This window comes from Danio rerio, chromosome 5 (assembly GCF_052040795.2).
Source record: "Danio rerio strain M-AB ecotype USA chromosome 5, GRCz13ab, whole genome shotgun sequence".
In the NCBI taxonomy this organism is placed as follows: domain Eukaryota; kingdom Metazoa; phylum Chordata; class Actinopteri; order Cypriniformes; family Danionidae; genus Danio; species Danio rerio.
This window is the reverse complement of record NC_141025.1, coordinates 31,553,843-31,572,035: the sequence shown is the minus strand read 5'-3', so window position 1 is coordinate 31,572,035 and position 18,193 is coordinate 31,553,843. Positions and strand designations below refer to the sequence as shown.

The 18,193-nt window shown below is 35.2% G+C and overlaps 1 protein-coding gene across 4 annotated transcripts; it reads right to left on the bottom strand.

Annotated features, from left to right (window-relative positions):
- Positions 1 to 113: 113 nt before the first annotated feature.
- hmbsa (hydroxymethylbilane synthase a) lies at positions 114 to 17,884 on the bottom strand. Of its 4 annotated transcripts, none has more exons than XR_015490010.1 (15): positions 17,718 to 17,884; positions 15,793 to 15,846; positions 13,660 to 13,732; positions 13,298 to 13,347; positions 13,102 to 13,157; positions 11,309 to 11,386; positions 10,783 to 10,860; positions 10,504 to 10,579; positions 10,188 to 10,301; positions 6,608 to 6,646; positions 6,156 to 6,275; positions 5,988 to 6,041; positions 2,321 to 2,407; positions 718 to 1,152; positions 120 to 557 (listed from the first exon to the last, which is right to left on the bottom strand). XR_015490010.1 is itself a non-coding variant. In NM_201154.1 (14 exon segments), coding segments are annotated over 14 exon segments (1,077 nt in total). In that variant the 5' UTR covers positions 15,961 to 16,004; the 3' UTR covers positions 114 to 981.
- Between the last annotated feature and the right edge of the window lie 309 nt (positions 17,885 to 18,193).

The window sequence follows — 18,193 nt, the reverse complement described above, 5'->3', positions numbered from 1 at the left end:
CAAGGTAAGGCAAAGTAATTCTCTTTGGTCTTTTTCATAATGTAAAAAGCCTTTATGAGTGAACGATAGTGTGAGTCTTGTTTTCCAGTGCCAGCAAAAAAACAAAGAACTCATCAGGGGGTTGTTGATATACTTTATTATTCATAACACATTTTTTAATTCATTCTCATGTTGATTTGACAACACAATGTTGCTGGCCAAGTAATTGCTATAGTATAGCTGGTCAATTTCACATTTGGAAGGCACTTTACAACTTGCTACATAAATATAAAATATTAACACGAACTTAGACAGCTAATTTTGCCAGTAAAAATCTTACATGGTGCTAAAACACCCATAAAATCTTAGCACCTCAGTACTTTGATTATTACATGAATATTCTTCCAGTGATAAAAGGAAATGTGGAATACGCTGACACATTTTTTACTCCGTTTACGTAAAAGCTAAAGATGAAAAAAAGCTCTGATGTAAAAAGTAGACATTTGTTCACTTCCTTGTAATAACGAGGTTCAGAGACACTGTAAAGCATAGGTCTCAATTCCTGGATGGTTGCAGCTCTGCAGTTTTGCTTCAACCCTGATCAAATGCACCTTATAAAGATGTTCATAACTCTCGAACACCTTGATTATTTGGGTCAGCTGTGTTTGATAGGGTTGGAGAAAAACTGCAGAACTGCAACCCTCCAGGAATTGAGTTTGAGACCTATGCTGTAAAGGCAGAATTGGCGTTTTTTATTTATTTATTTATTTTTTACAAAACTCAGTGCTTGAGACCAGAGAATAGCAGTCATCTAAAAGTAGTGTCTCTGTTAAAGCAAGGCACTGAGGTATAGATAAAACAACATGTTCCTCTAATCACGGTAGTTATTCAGCTATCGTTGATTTGACTGTTTATCCAAGTTAACAGCATGTCAAAGTTTCCTAAATATCTAGGTCTAATGATATTCCAGTGCACAACATGAAATGAACAGAAACATCAGGGTTATCGAGCATCATTTAGTTTTCTGGCTGTTGTAAGAATGTCTTTGGCCCCTTTATTAAGGAGAACATTTGCCAGATCCAGCCCCAGTTTCTCAGCAGCTTCGAGGGCTGATGATGAGATATTGCACGCAGTGACTCCAACATTTGCAGAGCGCTGTGTACTCTCGTTCACCTAAAAATATTAAAAAGAGATTACAATGAGGTCAATATTACATTATGCAATTTATCACATATACATTGATGCCTAAACGTTTAGTGTTTGGTAGGAACCTAGGAGGTTTTAATGTTTCCGAAAGCTGCTGCTTATGCTTACCGAAACTGCATATATTCTAAAATAATCAATTTAAAAATGTTGTTTATGACTGAAATAATGCTGAATTGTCAGCATTAATACTTCAGTCTTTAGTCACATGATCCGTAAGTAATTGTAATGTTTTCAAATGGTGCTTGTTAAATATTTATTATCTTCAATGTGTAGATGAGCTCATCAAAATTATATATATATATATATATATATATATATATATATATATATATATATATATATATATATTTTTTTTTTTTTATATATATATTTTTTTTTTTTTTTTTTTTGCCACAGAAAAATTATTAATAATTTGAAAATGTTGCACCACACACACACAGATACACAATGCTCATTAATGAACAGTAAAACTGTAAATAAGCCAGAGTTAGCAACAAGGGCTAATTTTCATCTGTTGTCCCCTGCCAGATTTTAAAAGGCAACCTAAAATAAAAACACATCATCACACACACAAAAACAGTAAAGTTACATATGGCAAAGGGATAAAACATGTAATAAAATTTCTTAAAACGTTAGATAAAAGAATTAAACGATTACAAACTTGATTTGATTTTAGCCATTTCTTTAACTTGTATTTAAAACTTGAATAATTTGTAACACCCCTTAAATGAATAGGAAGTGTGTTCTAAAAAGGTAGATTTACATCAGCTGCAAAATGGTGAAGATGACGATCAAAATTAAAAATACATTTCTTTAATTTATGCTTACCTTATGCTTAAATCAACTTAAATGATTTGTTTTTCTTGGCCACTGGCAGTTTTGTCATGTTTTAAGCATAAACTCACCTAATTTTTGATAATTAGATAATTAAACAAGGTTTTAAAAGTAATTTTGCTCAACTAAATGCATCTTGTTGTAAGAATGTTTACACTTTTGTACTGGAAAACAATACACAAATGTTGCGCAAGTAAGTTTTTCGCAATGGAAAGTCACATATCAATGAAAAGCATTCTCTTTGAGTAAAATCACACTGAACCCACACTTCAGAATGCCAGTACATGCGTAAGACCCTTACTTTGTTGTCCAATTCCACACACGTCTGCATGGTGTCCTTTAAACAATCAGCTCCATCCAAACTATACACAGCTCCAGTCAGATACAGCTGAAGACAGAGCTCGTTTTAATGATCTCGGTTATACAAACATCAGCAACACAACTGTGTAGACACGTATAGGGAGAGTTCACCCAAAAACTTACATTTACTTATTTAACCTGTTCTATAATCTAAAATATTCAATCATGTCTTTTTATTTTCACATGCAATAACTTTTTTTTTACCTGGCATATTAGGACTCCAAACGAGCCGATCACATTTTACCATCTGGGCACAAACAAATCACTTGACACATCCTATTGGATCCAGTTCAGCACACACATCCAACAAAGTCAGAAGCAGAAGTCTTGCACTTGAAATGATGTCTTGTAAATTTTGCTTGTACTTATTCCTTTTCAAATGTCAAATTACTTGTAATTGAACACATTTTTCTCAGCAGTGTTTGTACATTTTAATACATTTAATGATGTAATCCTTTTTTGACCAAACTGTAGTTCTATTATTATTATTATTATTATATCTATGTTATTAACTTTTTACTCAAGTGGTTGTAAACCTTTATAGGTTTCTTATTTTCTGTTGAACACAAAATAAGACATTTTGAAGAATGTTCAGTAACACTTTAGGTCTGAATTCAAGCTATAAACTACTTGATCATTACCGGTCTATTATTATTTTGATTTGAACCGGGTGACCGGACAACCAAATGCTTTTGTTTTAAGTGTTTTAGCACCCTTGCTAATTCTCAACACCTCTCCACAGGAGGCTTGACAAAACTGACAAAATGCAAATTTAATAAATACATATAAAAACATTATAATTCTGTACATAAATTACTGAAGGCAAAAGCAAAGGCGACATGATACATGATCCAACAAACTAATAGTAGACTATTTGTTCAAACACTGCTGTTTTGTTTTTAACCACTTTTTAAGAACACTGCTAAAAATATTTATATTACTTTCTGATTTTAGGCTAACTGCTAAATCACTCCACAGTTTGGCTCCCTTTACAGAGAACACAGATTGACCAAAATTAGTACTTATAAGGTTTGATCTTATTCTACATTCCTAATCCTACCCAATACATAAAAAGAATTTCTATCTTCCTAACTATTAATAAGAAGCTAATTAGTAGTTGATAGAGCTAATAGTCTAAGTTAATGGTTTGTTAATCATTTGGATTGTGACTTAACATAAAGGGCTCTGCGCAAAACGCAGGGTGCAAACGCTTTCAGTGCGTGCCAGGACGCGTTTTTGCTAATTTAAGGGCGGGAAATCTGCCTTGCGCCACGGCGCATGTTCTAAAAGGGTTGAGTTTATTTTCTTAATGAGTTATAGGTGTGTTTTGAGAATAAACCAATTAGAGTCTCATCTCCCATTCCCTTTAAGAGTCAGCTGCGAAAAGAGCGCATTCGCTATTTACAGGACGCAAAGTAAGTCTAAGTGGAAAAAATGAGCATTTCACAAGCAAACAGTTAACAGTTAAAACTGTTAAACAGAGCATCTACTGCGTGAGAATGAGAGATAATGGATCACTTTCACTTTCGCTCTTGGATAGGGAAACCTTTACGCACAGACATCAATTAGTCTATAAATAAATACTTTTATTTGTTAAGCGCAAATAATTGTTTCAAAACTATTTCTAAATTCAGTTCTAATTTCCAGCAAACGAATAAATGAATAATAATAGCAAAATGTGCTCAAAAACCGGAGTTATATCCTAAAACACATGCTGTGCCCCATATGGTCTTAAACCTGACAAGTGGGCAAGTCTAAGCTTGTTTTTAATAAAACAAATATAAATATAATAAATAATACTGCTAATAATGATAACATTATACAAAAGCAAATTGTTATGAATGAACTGAAAAAGCCTCCCGAGATGAAGAAGACATAAAAGCAGTGGTTTTTCATATTTATGTAGGCTAGAAAATAATATGTTTTGTAATATTTTAATCCTTTACATTTATATTCTATATCTAGTCTTATTATATACTATATATATATCCTTAATATTTAATTTTTTTCATACGTAAAGATATTTGCCTATTGCTCTCTTGTGCGTATTAAGCAGTGTAAGCGAGGAGCAACTCTGCGCCGGAGTTTAGACCGGGTTAGTTTTGGTCTAATGAAAAATCTATTATAGATTTTCAAAATAGCAACGGTCCACCTCAGAACGCCTTCCTTTTTGGACCAGAACGCCTATGGGCGCAAAAATTAGAGCTAATGCATTTGCTATTTGAACAGTGTAGCGCAACACCTCAAAACGACTCTTGCGCCAAGCTGAAACTACCAAAAGACTTCTGCGCCAGGCCTTGCGCCACACTGCAGTGGGTGTATGATAGGGCCCAAAATATTATCTTGACACCCAGGAAAAATTTTTTTTGGATGACAATCTTTTTTTAGCATTCTTAAAATATCTTATTTACGTTGCCATTTCAATACAATTGGCTAGCTAAAGCGATCACGCCTGGAAGGGGAAATCAGGGGCCATGCGGTTTACTTCCAGAAGGAAGTTGAAATTGGGGGCACGTAATTAGAGCTATAAACTTTTCAACTTTAGATAAAAAATCAAATCTGTTAGGGCCTACTCACACTATGCCATCCCTACCGTGCCCAGACCCGTTTCCCGGATCGTTTGAGAAGTGTGTTTGTGCTGAATCGGGCTCAAGCACGGTTCACTTGGCCGGCCCTGGCCCGGTTGGAAGAGGTGGGCCTGAGCGCGGTTCACTTGGGCTTGTTAAAGCCCGAAACTGAAAGCGAGACGTGACTTTTAAGGGACTGTTTCATATGGATTTATTAATCATTCTTACTGTTCAGTGAACGCAAACTGCCGTAGTTTATTAAAGACGCAAACCTCCCACTGCACGACAGCTGCACACCTTCAGCAGATCTCCTCATTCCTGCAGCATGAGAGCTTTATGATTATGAGCGCCAAAAGTGGCGGATATGTTCGGCGAAATATCTGACTGCCTGTCACGGCATCCCTAAGGACTGTTTGGCGAAATATTTGACTGCATGTCACTGCATATCAAACGACTGACACGATATAACTAGAGAAATCTCCACTGTGCTGCTAAGTGAGAGCGAGTGAGAGCGCTTCTCACTGAACAGCACAGCAGCGATGACGTAAGCGTGCCGAGGTGTGTGAGTCCGGGCCGTCGGGGGAGACGGGAGGGGGGACAAGCGTGCTTTGGCCCGGTTCGAGGCAACTGTACATAGTGTGAGTACGGCCTTACAGACGTCCAATAGATTAATAGGTACTGAAAAAGCCCAAAGAAGGGGGGTGATCAGCAGAATGGGAAAGTCCCAGAGTAAAATGAGAAAATATGATACTCCGGTGTTTTGGAAAATGCAAAAACTGTCTTTACGCTGTTTTTATATTATTTGTTTTTATATTATTTGTTTTTATTTTATTTATACTTGTCTCTTTTATTGCTGTTTATGTAAAGCATTTTGAATTGCCACTGTGTACGAAACCAGCTAAATAAATAAACTTGCCTTATTTTGTGAAGAAACTCAAACAGATTTGCCACAAGTAAAGAGTGCGCAATCGATGACAGAAGGATCATTTTTGGGTGAACTATCCCTTTAGTAAGCATTGATGGTGAGATTTGTATTTTTACCATAGACCCTTTCACTTCAGTATGAACAGCCACAGGTACACTGCAGCCTCCTTCCTGAAAGCAGAAAAAGGGAATGAACAGTGCTGGACTACATGTAATATGGTCAATTAAATATATGACCCACGTTTCACGTTAGTTCGGTTTGTGTGCGTACGTAAGTGAACCCACCAGCTGTTTGAGGAAAGCTCTCTCGGAGATGCAGCGTAGAACTGTGTCGGGATGATGCAGGACGGACACCATTTCCAGAATGTCTTTATCTTGAGCTCGGACTTCCACTGCCAGAGCACCCTGAGCATAACATACACACTTTCAATAAAACAGATTGACAGATTTCATCAAGCCAGTTCTGCAGGTGAGTACATTTATTTTATGAGTGTGCATTCAGTCTGATGACAAATGAAGCATTATATTTTTATGCGCATGCAACGTGAACTTAAAACCGTTGACAAAATGTTCCACAGCTGTTTCCTTTGGTGTTTATAACACAATTTTGAGGTTGCACCTGCTTCTTTCAGCAGTATCAACAACTGAACAAGTGCAAAAGCATGACGGTATAAACAATAGAAATGTTCTGCTATGGTTTCAGAATTCTCCTATTCTCAGTGTGTTTGCACACTTACCTGACCCACGGCATACATGCAATCCTCAGGGCCCAGAACCTGCAATATATGAAACAACAGTTGTTGCATTCGAAATAAAATGATAAACAATATAGACAATTGTTATGGGTGGATTAGTTCTAATAAACATTTAATTCTATGTTTTAAATCTATGGGCATGATGGGTTTTAAAAAATACATACAATTATGACTTTTTTCCCCATAATTCTGACTTTATTTTCTCTCAATTAAGAAAAAATGACAGTTGTGAAATATAAATTCTGAATTAAAAGGTAGAACTGTCAGAGCTGACAGAAATAAATGTGAAATTCAAAGAAACAAGAGTATAAATCTTGCAATTCTGACTGCATTTCTTACATTTGGGACTTGTGAGTTTATAGGCTCTCACAATTCTGACGTTATATTTTTAAAATATATTTTATAGTTCTCAAAACTGACAGATCCAGGGTTCCCACACTTTTATAAACAGCAGATTCAAGGTCTTTCAAACACTTTTTTTAAAGCATCATTCATTTCAAATCAGGTACCTTTGTAATTCACACTGTATTTAAAGAGCCCCTATTATGGGTTTTTGAAAATGACCTTCCATGCAGTGTGTAACATCTCTAAGTGAATTAAAACATCCAGCTGAGGGTTGAATCCGAAAATGCACCTTGTTTAAAAATATACATTTTTAATAAAAGATTTAACTCAGAGTCCTTTAAATGATTCGTCGTTCATTCGGATCTTTCGCTTGTTCGTATCGACGTCAACACGAAACAATACCAAATATGAACTACTGCGTTTGGTAAAACATGAACACGCCTTTCCCTTCAGACCCTAGTGAAGTGCGAGGGATCATGGGAATGATCATGACTCGAGGATTACTATCACTGAGAGATGGCCAGACATGCGAGTGTGGGGAACAAAGGGTTAAAGTTAACTTTCACAAAAATACCACTGTATAGCCAACCATGTGTTGCGTTTGTTCCTGTCATTTTTCTGATGATTAATACAATAACCTATGCTACAGCGTGGGATTCGCCAACCGATTGTTATCAAGGGAAGGATCAGCAAAGATTACTAATGTATGGGACTTTGACAGTAACTGGTAAAATGTTTATATGGAGTAGTTTCTTCTTCCTCCAGATCCTGTAAGTATGTGCGTCATTGCAATTATTTGGGGTTAGAGTTAAGAGTAGAGTAATATGCTGGTGTTTAACTGCATTGCTTTATTGCATTCCTGCATTGGGCTTTCACATACTCAGTGTGCTACTTCATAACCGTGGTGGGCGTTTCTCTCTGCTTTGCACTGAACGTAGTTGACCAATCACAACAGACTGGGTCATTGGATCAATCAGCGCAGATTAGCCTCACGCAAAGAAGGGGTTTGGGCTCAAATGAATCGCTTAATATATGTAAGAGTCGTTGGGATAATTAATAAAAATAAATGCCTATTATACAGGGTTCAAACACATTTTTGCTAACAAAATTCCATGACTTTTTCATGATTCTTCCAAGACTATCAAGTAAATTTTTACAACGTAATGTTTCATGCAATCTCCACATATGCTTGTAAAAGAAAAACAATGCATGTTCAAATTTATTACAGCATATCGTCAAACACGCAGCAATTTATTTAGTTTCAATTTACTTTTATATCCATGTAAAACTGATTTAGATAATGCTTCCACTGCACTAATAATGTGAGAGTATGTGATTGGCCAAGGACAGAGAATAAGTAAATAACCTATATTCAAGTATACCGATATCGGTTTTCCATGACTTTTCCAAAAAAAGTGGGTTTTTCAGTTTTTCCAAAACTTTTCCAGGCCTGGAAAAATGCCATGTCAACAATCCATGACTTTTCCAGGTTTTCCATGACCGTATGAACACTGATTATAAGAAAATTAAAGTGGTTTTTGACCTTGCATGCAAATCAGCCTATTGTCGGCGACCCCCAAAACCAAAAAAAAATATGGGCTCTTTAACATTTCACTTGTACAATATATACTAGGGGTGTAACGATTTATCGTTGTACGATTTATTGCGATGCAAAAATGTCACAGTATGCATCGTGGCGTTATGACTATTTGATTACGATATGACGTCCGTTTTCTCTTATTAGTTGAGCTGTTTGCACGTGAGCTACGTTCCACCTGCTGTCGCACGTGAGTTCAGATTGCAGCAGCAGTAATGTTAGCAGACCAAGATGAGTGGAGCTGAAATAGAGGATGGCCCATCCTCTCAAAATCAGACATCTGGCAACATTTCGGTTGTACAGTCATTGCTTTAGACTTGTCCGCTTTTTGACACTCATACTGGGTCAAACAAAGCCTAAGTTTTAAAGTCTTCACAGTGATTTACATACTTTGCACAGCGACATGAAAACCTTCTAATGGTGTTGAAAGAGTCACATACTGTATTTATAAGGTACAATTCACCCTAAAATATCATTCTGTCTTCATATAATGATGTATTGGCGGACACAAAATCACACATGACGTGAGCTGACCGTGAGCTGTTACTACAGAGGGCGGACTATGATAGACGCGCGCGTATGGCAAGCCGTATTAGCATTTAAACCTTTGTTCTGACTATCCATAAATATATTTAGAGATATTTCTAATTATATTTTGACTAGTCATAATTATAATTCGACTAGTCAGAATGACAATTAGAGATATTTGCAATTACAATTGTACTAGTACGAAATCAGATTGGAGATATCTGCAAATATATTATGACTAGTCATTTTCCTCCATTGACTTCCATTGAAAAATATTTGCAGATATCTCTAAATGAGTTTTGACTAGTCACAATTGTAATTAGAGATATCTCTAAATTAATTTAATTAAATATGAATTAAATACCTGGAAATGTGGATTTTTTTTTGGACACACAAAAAACGCAAGTGACCAAGCAAAGCCTTAAGCTCTTACTGTTAAATTCAATTGAATAGAAAGCTTATTTTTTTTGCACCTTTACTTAAATTGTTCCTTAATTTTGTCTCTGTCATTTTAATAATATTTTTTAAGAAGTTTTTAAATTGTTTTATTTTCCAGAGACAGGCCTGTTTAATTTATTTTCTTAAAGAAGGTTCAGTTTAACAAGTTGAAACAAAAGAAATACATAAAAAATAGTGTACTTGGTAAAATTTGCATTTCAGTTTAATTTTCAATTTTTATTCCAAATTTCGTGATACATATCGAATCGTGAACATTATATCGTGATACACATCGTATCGTGAGCTGAGTGTATCGTTACACCCCTAATATTTACTCAAAATGTCAGAGTTTTTATTATGTTTTTAATGTGTCATTTTCAAAAATGTAAACCATTTTAAACAGTCATGTTCAAAGATTTTTAATCATTTTAATAATTTAAATAATTAAATAAACAAATATTCAAATGCAGTTTCTAAAATATGCGTTTTTTTGTCATAGTTTTAGTACACGTTTTAAATATAAGATTTTTAAATTAAGATGAAAGAGTGCTTAAACTCATGTACCTCAAATTTATTTCACTCAATTGTACATTACAGTACAGTGAAAACAAATCTAATTATAAAAGATCAACTACATTGGTGATTGAAACCAACCTGACTGATTCTGCTTTCCCAGCCCATACGTTTGAGGCCTGCAGCAGCCAGAATGATAGCAGCATAGTCGTCCTTTTCATCCAGCTTCTTTAAACGGGTGTTCAGGTTCCCTCTCTACAGTAGCGATGTCAAGGAGGAATACTCCAATAACATTAAACTGATATAATACAACGCACAGAAAACTTGCTGGTATAAGAAACACACAGGAAATTGGTGCGTGCTTCAGCAGTCCATCAAAATCAATGATGAAGCTGCTCCTATTAATAATAAATACACATCCACAGATGCACAAGGCAAGGAATACAATAAAGGATACAATATTTTCAAACTCCAGTTGAGGAAATCGTTTCTTCAGCTGAGCTGCTCTGCGAAGTGAACTTGTGCCAATCACACTAGATGGGGAAAAAGGAGACGTTTCTGACAGCTTTTGGTTACATAACTATCGTAACATGACATCTATGACAGAATGTAGATTCTGAAACTGAATTCTAGCACTATGAAAACTACTCATCTTTCTTGATTATTGGCTCATCAATCAGTTGAGGCGGATAAATAGGTTCTTGTGCTTTTATAAATAAATAAATGGCAAGCTCACCTCTTCTCTGGCAGGCTGTCAAGGGTCAGTCCAGCATTTTTTGGATGAAGCACCACTGCATCATGAGGATTTTCACGCCTTCACAAAACAGTATCCGCAACGTATCACACACACAGCTTCAACAGGTTTTCCAACTACCTACTACAGTGCCATTGGTCATTACCAGTCACACATATTATTTTACATGTATCTGTTCAGTTTATTATTAAAATAGAAGGCTGTTTTTTCAAATGTGATAACATCTATCTATCTAACTGTCTATCTAACTGTCTATCTAACTGTCTGTCTAACTGTCTATCTAACTGTCTATCTATCTATCTATCTATCTATCTATCTATCTATCTATCTATCTATCTATCTATCTATCTATCTATCTATCTGCACAATGCTACACACACATTTTTGTTACATTTAGTAAATGCATGCTTTTAATATGAATTATAAAATTTTGTCAGATTTTTTTTAAATTACTCATTAGCAAACAAACATAGATACTGGTTAAACATTACAAATTTGTGGTACTTACTCAAGAATGGCTCCAATAGTGAATCCAGGGGGCAATGAGGTAGGTAAATCCTTTAGAGAGTGCACCACAATATCCACTCTAGTGGTGATTAATCATAGGAAAGGAACAAATGTAATACATAAAAATAACTGTATTAATAAAGAAATTGCCAATCAACTTCTGCTTAATTATGTTTTCTCCATACAATATTTAATAATGGGTTTTAATATGGTTTATTACACAAAGCTTACCAAGAAGTATTATTCAGTGTAAAACTATTTTTGATCTAAACCATTGGAAACCAACAGAACAGAGGGTGAACAGTAGAAAATAAGACTGAAGTATTTTAATACAGTAACCCATGTCATCCATAGTATCAGATACATAATAATACTTACAGGTTCAGTCAGTCTAAAGCATAAGTGTCCAATCTCGGTCCTGGAGGGCCGGTGTCCTGGAGAGTTTAGCTCCAACCCTAATCAAACACACCTGAACCAACTAATCAAGCTCTTACTACATATATTAGAAACTTCTTGGCAGGTGTGTTGAAGCAAGTTGGAGCAAAACTAAACAGGACAATGGCTGTTTCTCAATATGTGTTCTTCAGCGGTCTTGCGTCCTCGTGTTCTCGTGCAACGTCATCATCAGCTGCCTAAGTTCAGTTCCAATACTCAAGACCGCAAGTACGTAGGACGTGTGAAACCTTCCGGATGTGTTCCTGATATCGAGGACGCACTGATGCAGACTTGAGCACCGAACTCGCTCTGGAATTCCCAGAAGTCATTGCGACTGGAGGTGGGAAGCGCAGCATTTAATTTAGATTTATTATTAAAGTTCAGAGATATAATTTATTTACCTCAGGACTTACCCTAAATGAAACGGTGAAAGTAAACATTAACATGAACATCTTAATAAAGGAATAAACACATTAAGGATGTTTGTTTGCTGAAATTCGTTTTAAAATTTGTTTTATTTAAATTGTGCAGGGTATATTTATAATGCTTTTATGCAAAGTATATATTTTGAAGAGGGGAAAAACAATAAATCGTTGTATGAAGGCTGTAATGTTTAAATAATTTCCATTTAAAACGCCTGAAGGTAACGTGACCATCAGGAAGAACGCAGCATCTCATTTCTCAAAGGATGTGTTCTCTGCCCTCGCGGTCTCCTGAGTTCGTTCTTCCGAGGACACCTGGCAAGACCGCTCTCCACAAGAACGCAAGTCAATTCTCTGCGTTCTTGGAATTGAGAAACAGCCACAGTCTCTCCAGGACAGAGTTTGGACACCCATGGTCTAAAGCATATTACAGCATCATCAGTCAACTGTATTTGTGACCCTGGACCACAAAAAGAGTACATTTTTTTTAAAATTGAGATTTATACATTATACAAAAGCTGAATAAGCCTGCAATATCAGGGTTAAAAACCCTAAATACACAGAAAATTGTGTTTAAAGTTGCCCAAATTAGGTGATATTATTATAATACTCTAATTAATAATAAAAATAATAACATTAATATTATTATCATATTATTATTCAAATTATTTTTGGTATAAAAGAAAAGCAGATAATTTTGACCCATAAAATTAGTTTCTGTCATATTAATACATAAAAAGTAGATAATTTTGACCCATACATTGCCAAAAATATATCCGGGCAACTTAAGACATTTTTTGACATGTTAACATTTGTGTTGATGTGTTCTCCAACTGTGTTCTCTTAGGAAGGAGAACCCTTTATTTTTGCTGACATGAGATCATATTCTTATCATCAGCATCCAAACAAAAGCTCAGTTTTGAGTGATCAAACTTACTCATTTCTCTCAAGCGCGTTCTCCAGCTCTTTGGTGAAGAGGCTCTTTTCGCCAATCTAAGAACAGACACGTTTAAAACAAACCTAAGAGGATGCATCTGCCGGGTTATAAAGGATTTGTACATGCTGGAATCAAATGTACTTTGTCCCAGACAAACTCTGACCTAAAATACATGGAACTATGGATGGATTTCTACCTTTGATAATGCAGTGTCCAGGATCTTGTCTCCAATTGTGGACATGGCAACTGAAATGTGCACAGACAAAAAAGTTAAGAGCTGAATAGCTGTGCACACTGGCTCCAATTCTGACATCATCATTCATGTATTTGACACAGACAGTAGGATTCAGCAGAAGCGGTGGTATAGATTACACATTCTCAGTACAACACAATCCCTCTCTGTTCCTAGATGAGTGCGTGAGGACAAGAAAACCAAGAGCAGTGTCTGTGCGTGTGTGTGTACAGAAAAAAACTGCTTTTTAAAAGTGCTGCACCCAAAGCATTTCAAGTAGATGGAATTCATTTGAATTATGGAATGAAAAAAAATTGCCTGCTTACCAATCTCTAGATGAACGTCTGGATAAAGTTGTTTTAGTGTGCCGGCCACACTGTCAGTTTGAATGCGAGCCAACTAGGAGACACACACAACCACATTACTGAAGATACAAAATCACATTTTTGACAATGTCATAAAGCCTCTGTGCAATATCTGAGGCAAATGCAGAAATAAATCTACTTAGAGAGTGGCTTCCTCAACATTTTAAGTCAATGTCATTAATAATTCTAGATTCCTAGAGTTACCCAAAAGATTTTAAAAAGTAACTTTTGCATGCTTATGTAGGGATGCAACGGTTATAGATTTATATAGGTTGTAGGTTATAGGTTGTACGATTACAGTCTGAGGAATAATCGCGGTTTTACTGTTATCACGGTTATTACGCATTCGTTAATTTCAAAACTTTACTAGTTAGGAAAATAATGTGAAAACTCCTTTTATTTTAAAGAGTTATTTATTGCTGCTCAGTAACCAACTAATACAGCACAAAATAATATTCAAAAACAAACAATCGTGCATTTCCCTGTGGACTTAAATTCTTTTTTTTTTTATTGGCATTTAAATAGAAGTAATAATTTTAACGATAGAACAAAAAAAAGTATTTATCTAGTTCAAATGTGAGCTAAATATCAGCTAAGTATTTTTGTTTTAAACAGAACAAATGTAGTCGAAGTCTGCTGAACCGCTGTCTGAAATGCACTGCTGATCAACTACATTACAACATTGTTTGGCACTTTTCATTTTGTATTTTATTTTCTCTTTGGAGTAGAAATTAAAGCTGACCGGTCAGTTCTTGTCATGTGACTCGCGATCCGCACGCAGCATTCCATATACTTTCTACTAGGTGCACCTGAAAAGCATCTGCCAATATTCTACATTGGAAATAACTAACTTGCGCACGCAAAAGATGGGAGATGTAAACGGCTCTTAGTTTATAGCCTCAGCCATAGTTAGAATCAGCCTTTAATCCAGTGTGCATGGGTATTGTGTAGAAGCTCGGAACTTTAAACTGCCTTACAGTTGGCATAACTTATAGTTGCAGCAGTTTTGTTCTGTGCAGAAACGTGGTGTTGAGAAGTCTTTATGATTTATAAACTGTGACGAATTAAAGCAGGGATAATAGGGAAAAAAACAATTAAAATTAAAACAAAACAAAAAAATTTCAAATGCAAGAGATCATCCCTGTAATCACTATGGTGGCTCTGAAGAGTAGTTTTTATCTGATTAAAGCACACTGGTTAACACACCCATTTCCATTTCACTATCTACCCCTCACTTCATAACGGCTCAATTTATAATCTACACACTTCCCTTTTAATGGGAACACTGTAATGTAAAATAAAGTCTTAACATTAGTTATTCCAATGGTTTCCAAAAGCTATGTTTACCCAGATATACAGTGCTCAGCATATACAAGTCCCCCCTCACAAATATAACTTTTATATTCATATTTTAATAGGAAGCGATACAATATTATATTTGTGCATATACATTAGATTAGTCAGTACTGAAGCCAAATCTGGAGCTAATCTAACAAAATAATTTATAATAACGGTTCAAAAACTAGAACTCCTAAATTTATGTTAAAATATTTTTAAAAAGAAGAAAAATCAAGAGAAGCAAAAACAATTGAAAAATTTAGTTGAAATTTTGTAGATTGCAATTTTATTGCGATACTTTGGCTGAATTTAATTGTATTATCTTTTAATTTCTAAATATGTTTGGTGACTAAAATATTATTTTAATAAATATATCTGTTTAATAAACCTGTTTTGTTTAAATGCACTATAATGCATTGCCTATATTCACTGAGAATATATTTGGTTACAAATATTCATTTTCAAAATGGGGTGTACTCAATTATGCTGAGCACTGTAGATATACATCACATCAGCATTCTATTTGTAATGACCGATAGTGTAAAAAAATACATATCTCCTTAATATGTATCTGTATTTTTACTTACATTTATTTAAATATTTTTTTTTATAGTTTCACATTTCAAAAAGTTCAATGTTTTTATAGTTCATTTGTTTTATAGTCTAAAAACAGAATTAATGTTGTTATATATAATTAAAAAATGCCTAGATTAATTATACATTAAATAAAAGGCATAGGAATATTAAAATAAATACCTGGCTTTTCCTCGTTCCCATGCGAATAACCCGACTGGCTTTGCCATTTCCCTCCTGAAAAAAGAATAATATCACATAAATTCCTATTAATCCTCACCTTAACTTCAGTAAAGATCAAAACAGCATCGATCAAACTCTCACTCTAATATACTTGAATGGCCCTTCCATGATCTTTGCAGACACTTAAACAGTTCAGGATGCTGTGCTGGGTCCGAGGCCTAATGATTGACTGAATGAATGAGACACTGCTGGAGGGGCATTTTATTCCTTTCAGCGTCCTGTAATCCCCACACCCTGCGTTTCTGGGCTGAGCTGATAAACTATAGGCTCCATGAAACGCATCCAGTTGCAAGCAAGATATATGTGTGCCGTTCAGCCCAGTAAGTCCAATTGTTCCACAACACTGCTATTGTGAGAGTTCAGAAAACACTATGACAGAAGAGGCTAGAAGAGATCAGCTGTATAGAGGCTGCTTAGGTCACCAATCTAATAAAATGACATTTAGATTACACTATGCCAATTGCCTAAGAGCCTGTTTTTTTCATGCACCTTTCAATTTTGATATTTAGGGCTTTTTTTAAAGGAAAGAAAACATCCAAAACTCCCTTAAGAGTTTCTTTTACAGAAGATTAAATATTTTTTGTGTCTGTAGATTTCAATTACAGTTAGTTTTTTGTGGTTTCTCAAGATTTTCCCTGTACTGGCTTGCAACTGGAAGGGTGTCCGCTGTGTAAAACATATGTTGGATAGGTTGGTGGTTCATTCCGCAGTAGCAACCCATGATGAATAAAGGAACTAAGCAAAAAGAAAATGATCTTTTTTTCTCAATACATCTCTATCAATCTGTCTATCTGTCTATCTATCTATCTATCTATCTATCTATCCATGTTACAGCAACATTTGGTCACTACTTTTCACAATATTTGAACAGAGGAATATGGTCATAAATAATATGCTTGACAATATAGAACATTTAATCCTACAAATATCTGACCTATCTATTTTTAGTATTTTCTGAAATATAGAGTGATAGAAAGTGTTTGCCTCAGTAAAAACCTTTATGTTTGTAATCTAATGTCAAAAACGTAAAACAAGATTTTGGCAACACTTTACAATAAGGTTGTATTAGGTAAACAATGAACAATACATTACAGTATTTGTTAATGCTCTATAACGTTACTTAATGGAAATAAAGTTATTCATTGTTAGTTCATATTAACTTACAGGGCATTAACAAATGTTAACAAGCATGAATTAGTAATTGCATTAGTAAATTGTGAACTATGATAAATGCTGCACAAGTATTGTTCATACATAGTTCATATTAGTAAATAAATTAACTACCATTAACTAACGAAACCTTATTAAAAAGTGTGACCAAGATAATCTACCTGACGTCATATAATTTTAAGATTTAAGTAGATGCCCATGCAAATTAGCGTTGCAAATGCAAAGTAAACTTACATATTTATTTAAGCATACGATTTTACAAAATTCTTGGGAATAAATTAGTTTATTTTTCTTTAAATGTAATGTCTTGCCTTAAAGACTATCAAAGTTACTTTGTTTATTGTGACTCACAAGAAAGTAAACAGTACAAAATAAGAGATTTTCTTAATTATAACACATTCAACTTAAACATTTAATTAAGCGTTATATCATGGTGAAACATTTTGAACAGCTTGCTTATTAAGCTAAAGCATTTACTAGAGTGACCGCTAATCCCGAAAATCATGTGAAAATTCTTATTTCGAGATTCCAAAGCTACTTGCTTCTGAATCCACATGTTTCTATACCCGCCTACTTTTATAACTGAAATCTTCTCGTCCACCAATAGAAAGACAGAACGGTTGAAATGACAGTTCAGTGAGCCAATGAGATCACCGTGTGTCACTCACCTTAAACTGTGTAGTTTTTCTACTTACTTGAGAGATAGTATCGTTCCCAGACATCTCCATCATGGAAGTGGAACGATATGTTCCCCAAACTGTGTCGTCACGGTTTTTCGGTCATTTGCAACAGTTGTTTTGGTTGAATGATTCCTGTAATGTCAAACTGCAACCGCAAACTCTGCTCGTGACCCGATTTCTGTGGCGTGACCTAGACGGGAACGAAACTTCCGTTTGCTGTGAACACGCCGCGCTGGGGGTGTGTTCAGTTCAGGCTCGTCATGCAGCGCCACACAGCGCTTACTTCGACACAACACTGATGTCGCCGCACATGCTGTAAAATCACTAAATTCATGCTGAAAAATGTCGATTGAAACATCATTTGACATTTCTCAGTTTTTTCACAGTACTGGGTTGCATCTGGAAGGGCATCCGCTGTGTAAAACATATGCTGGAGAAGTTGGCAGTTCATTCCGCTGTGCTGTGGTGACCCCTGATTCGTCGAAAAGAAA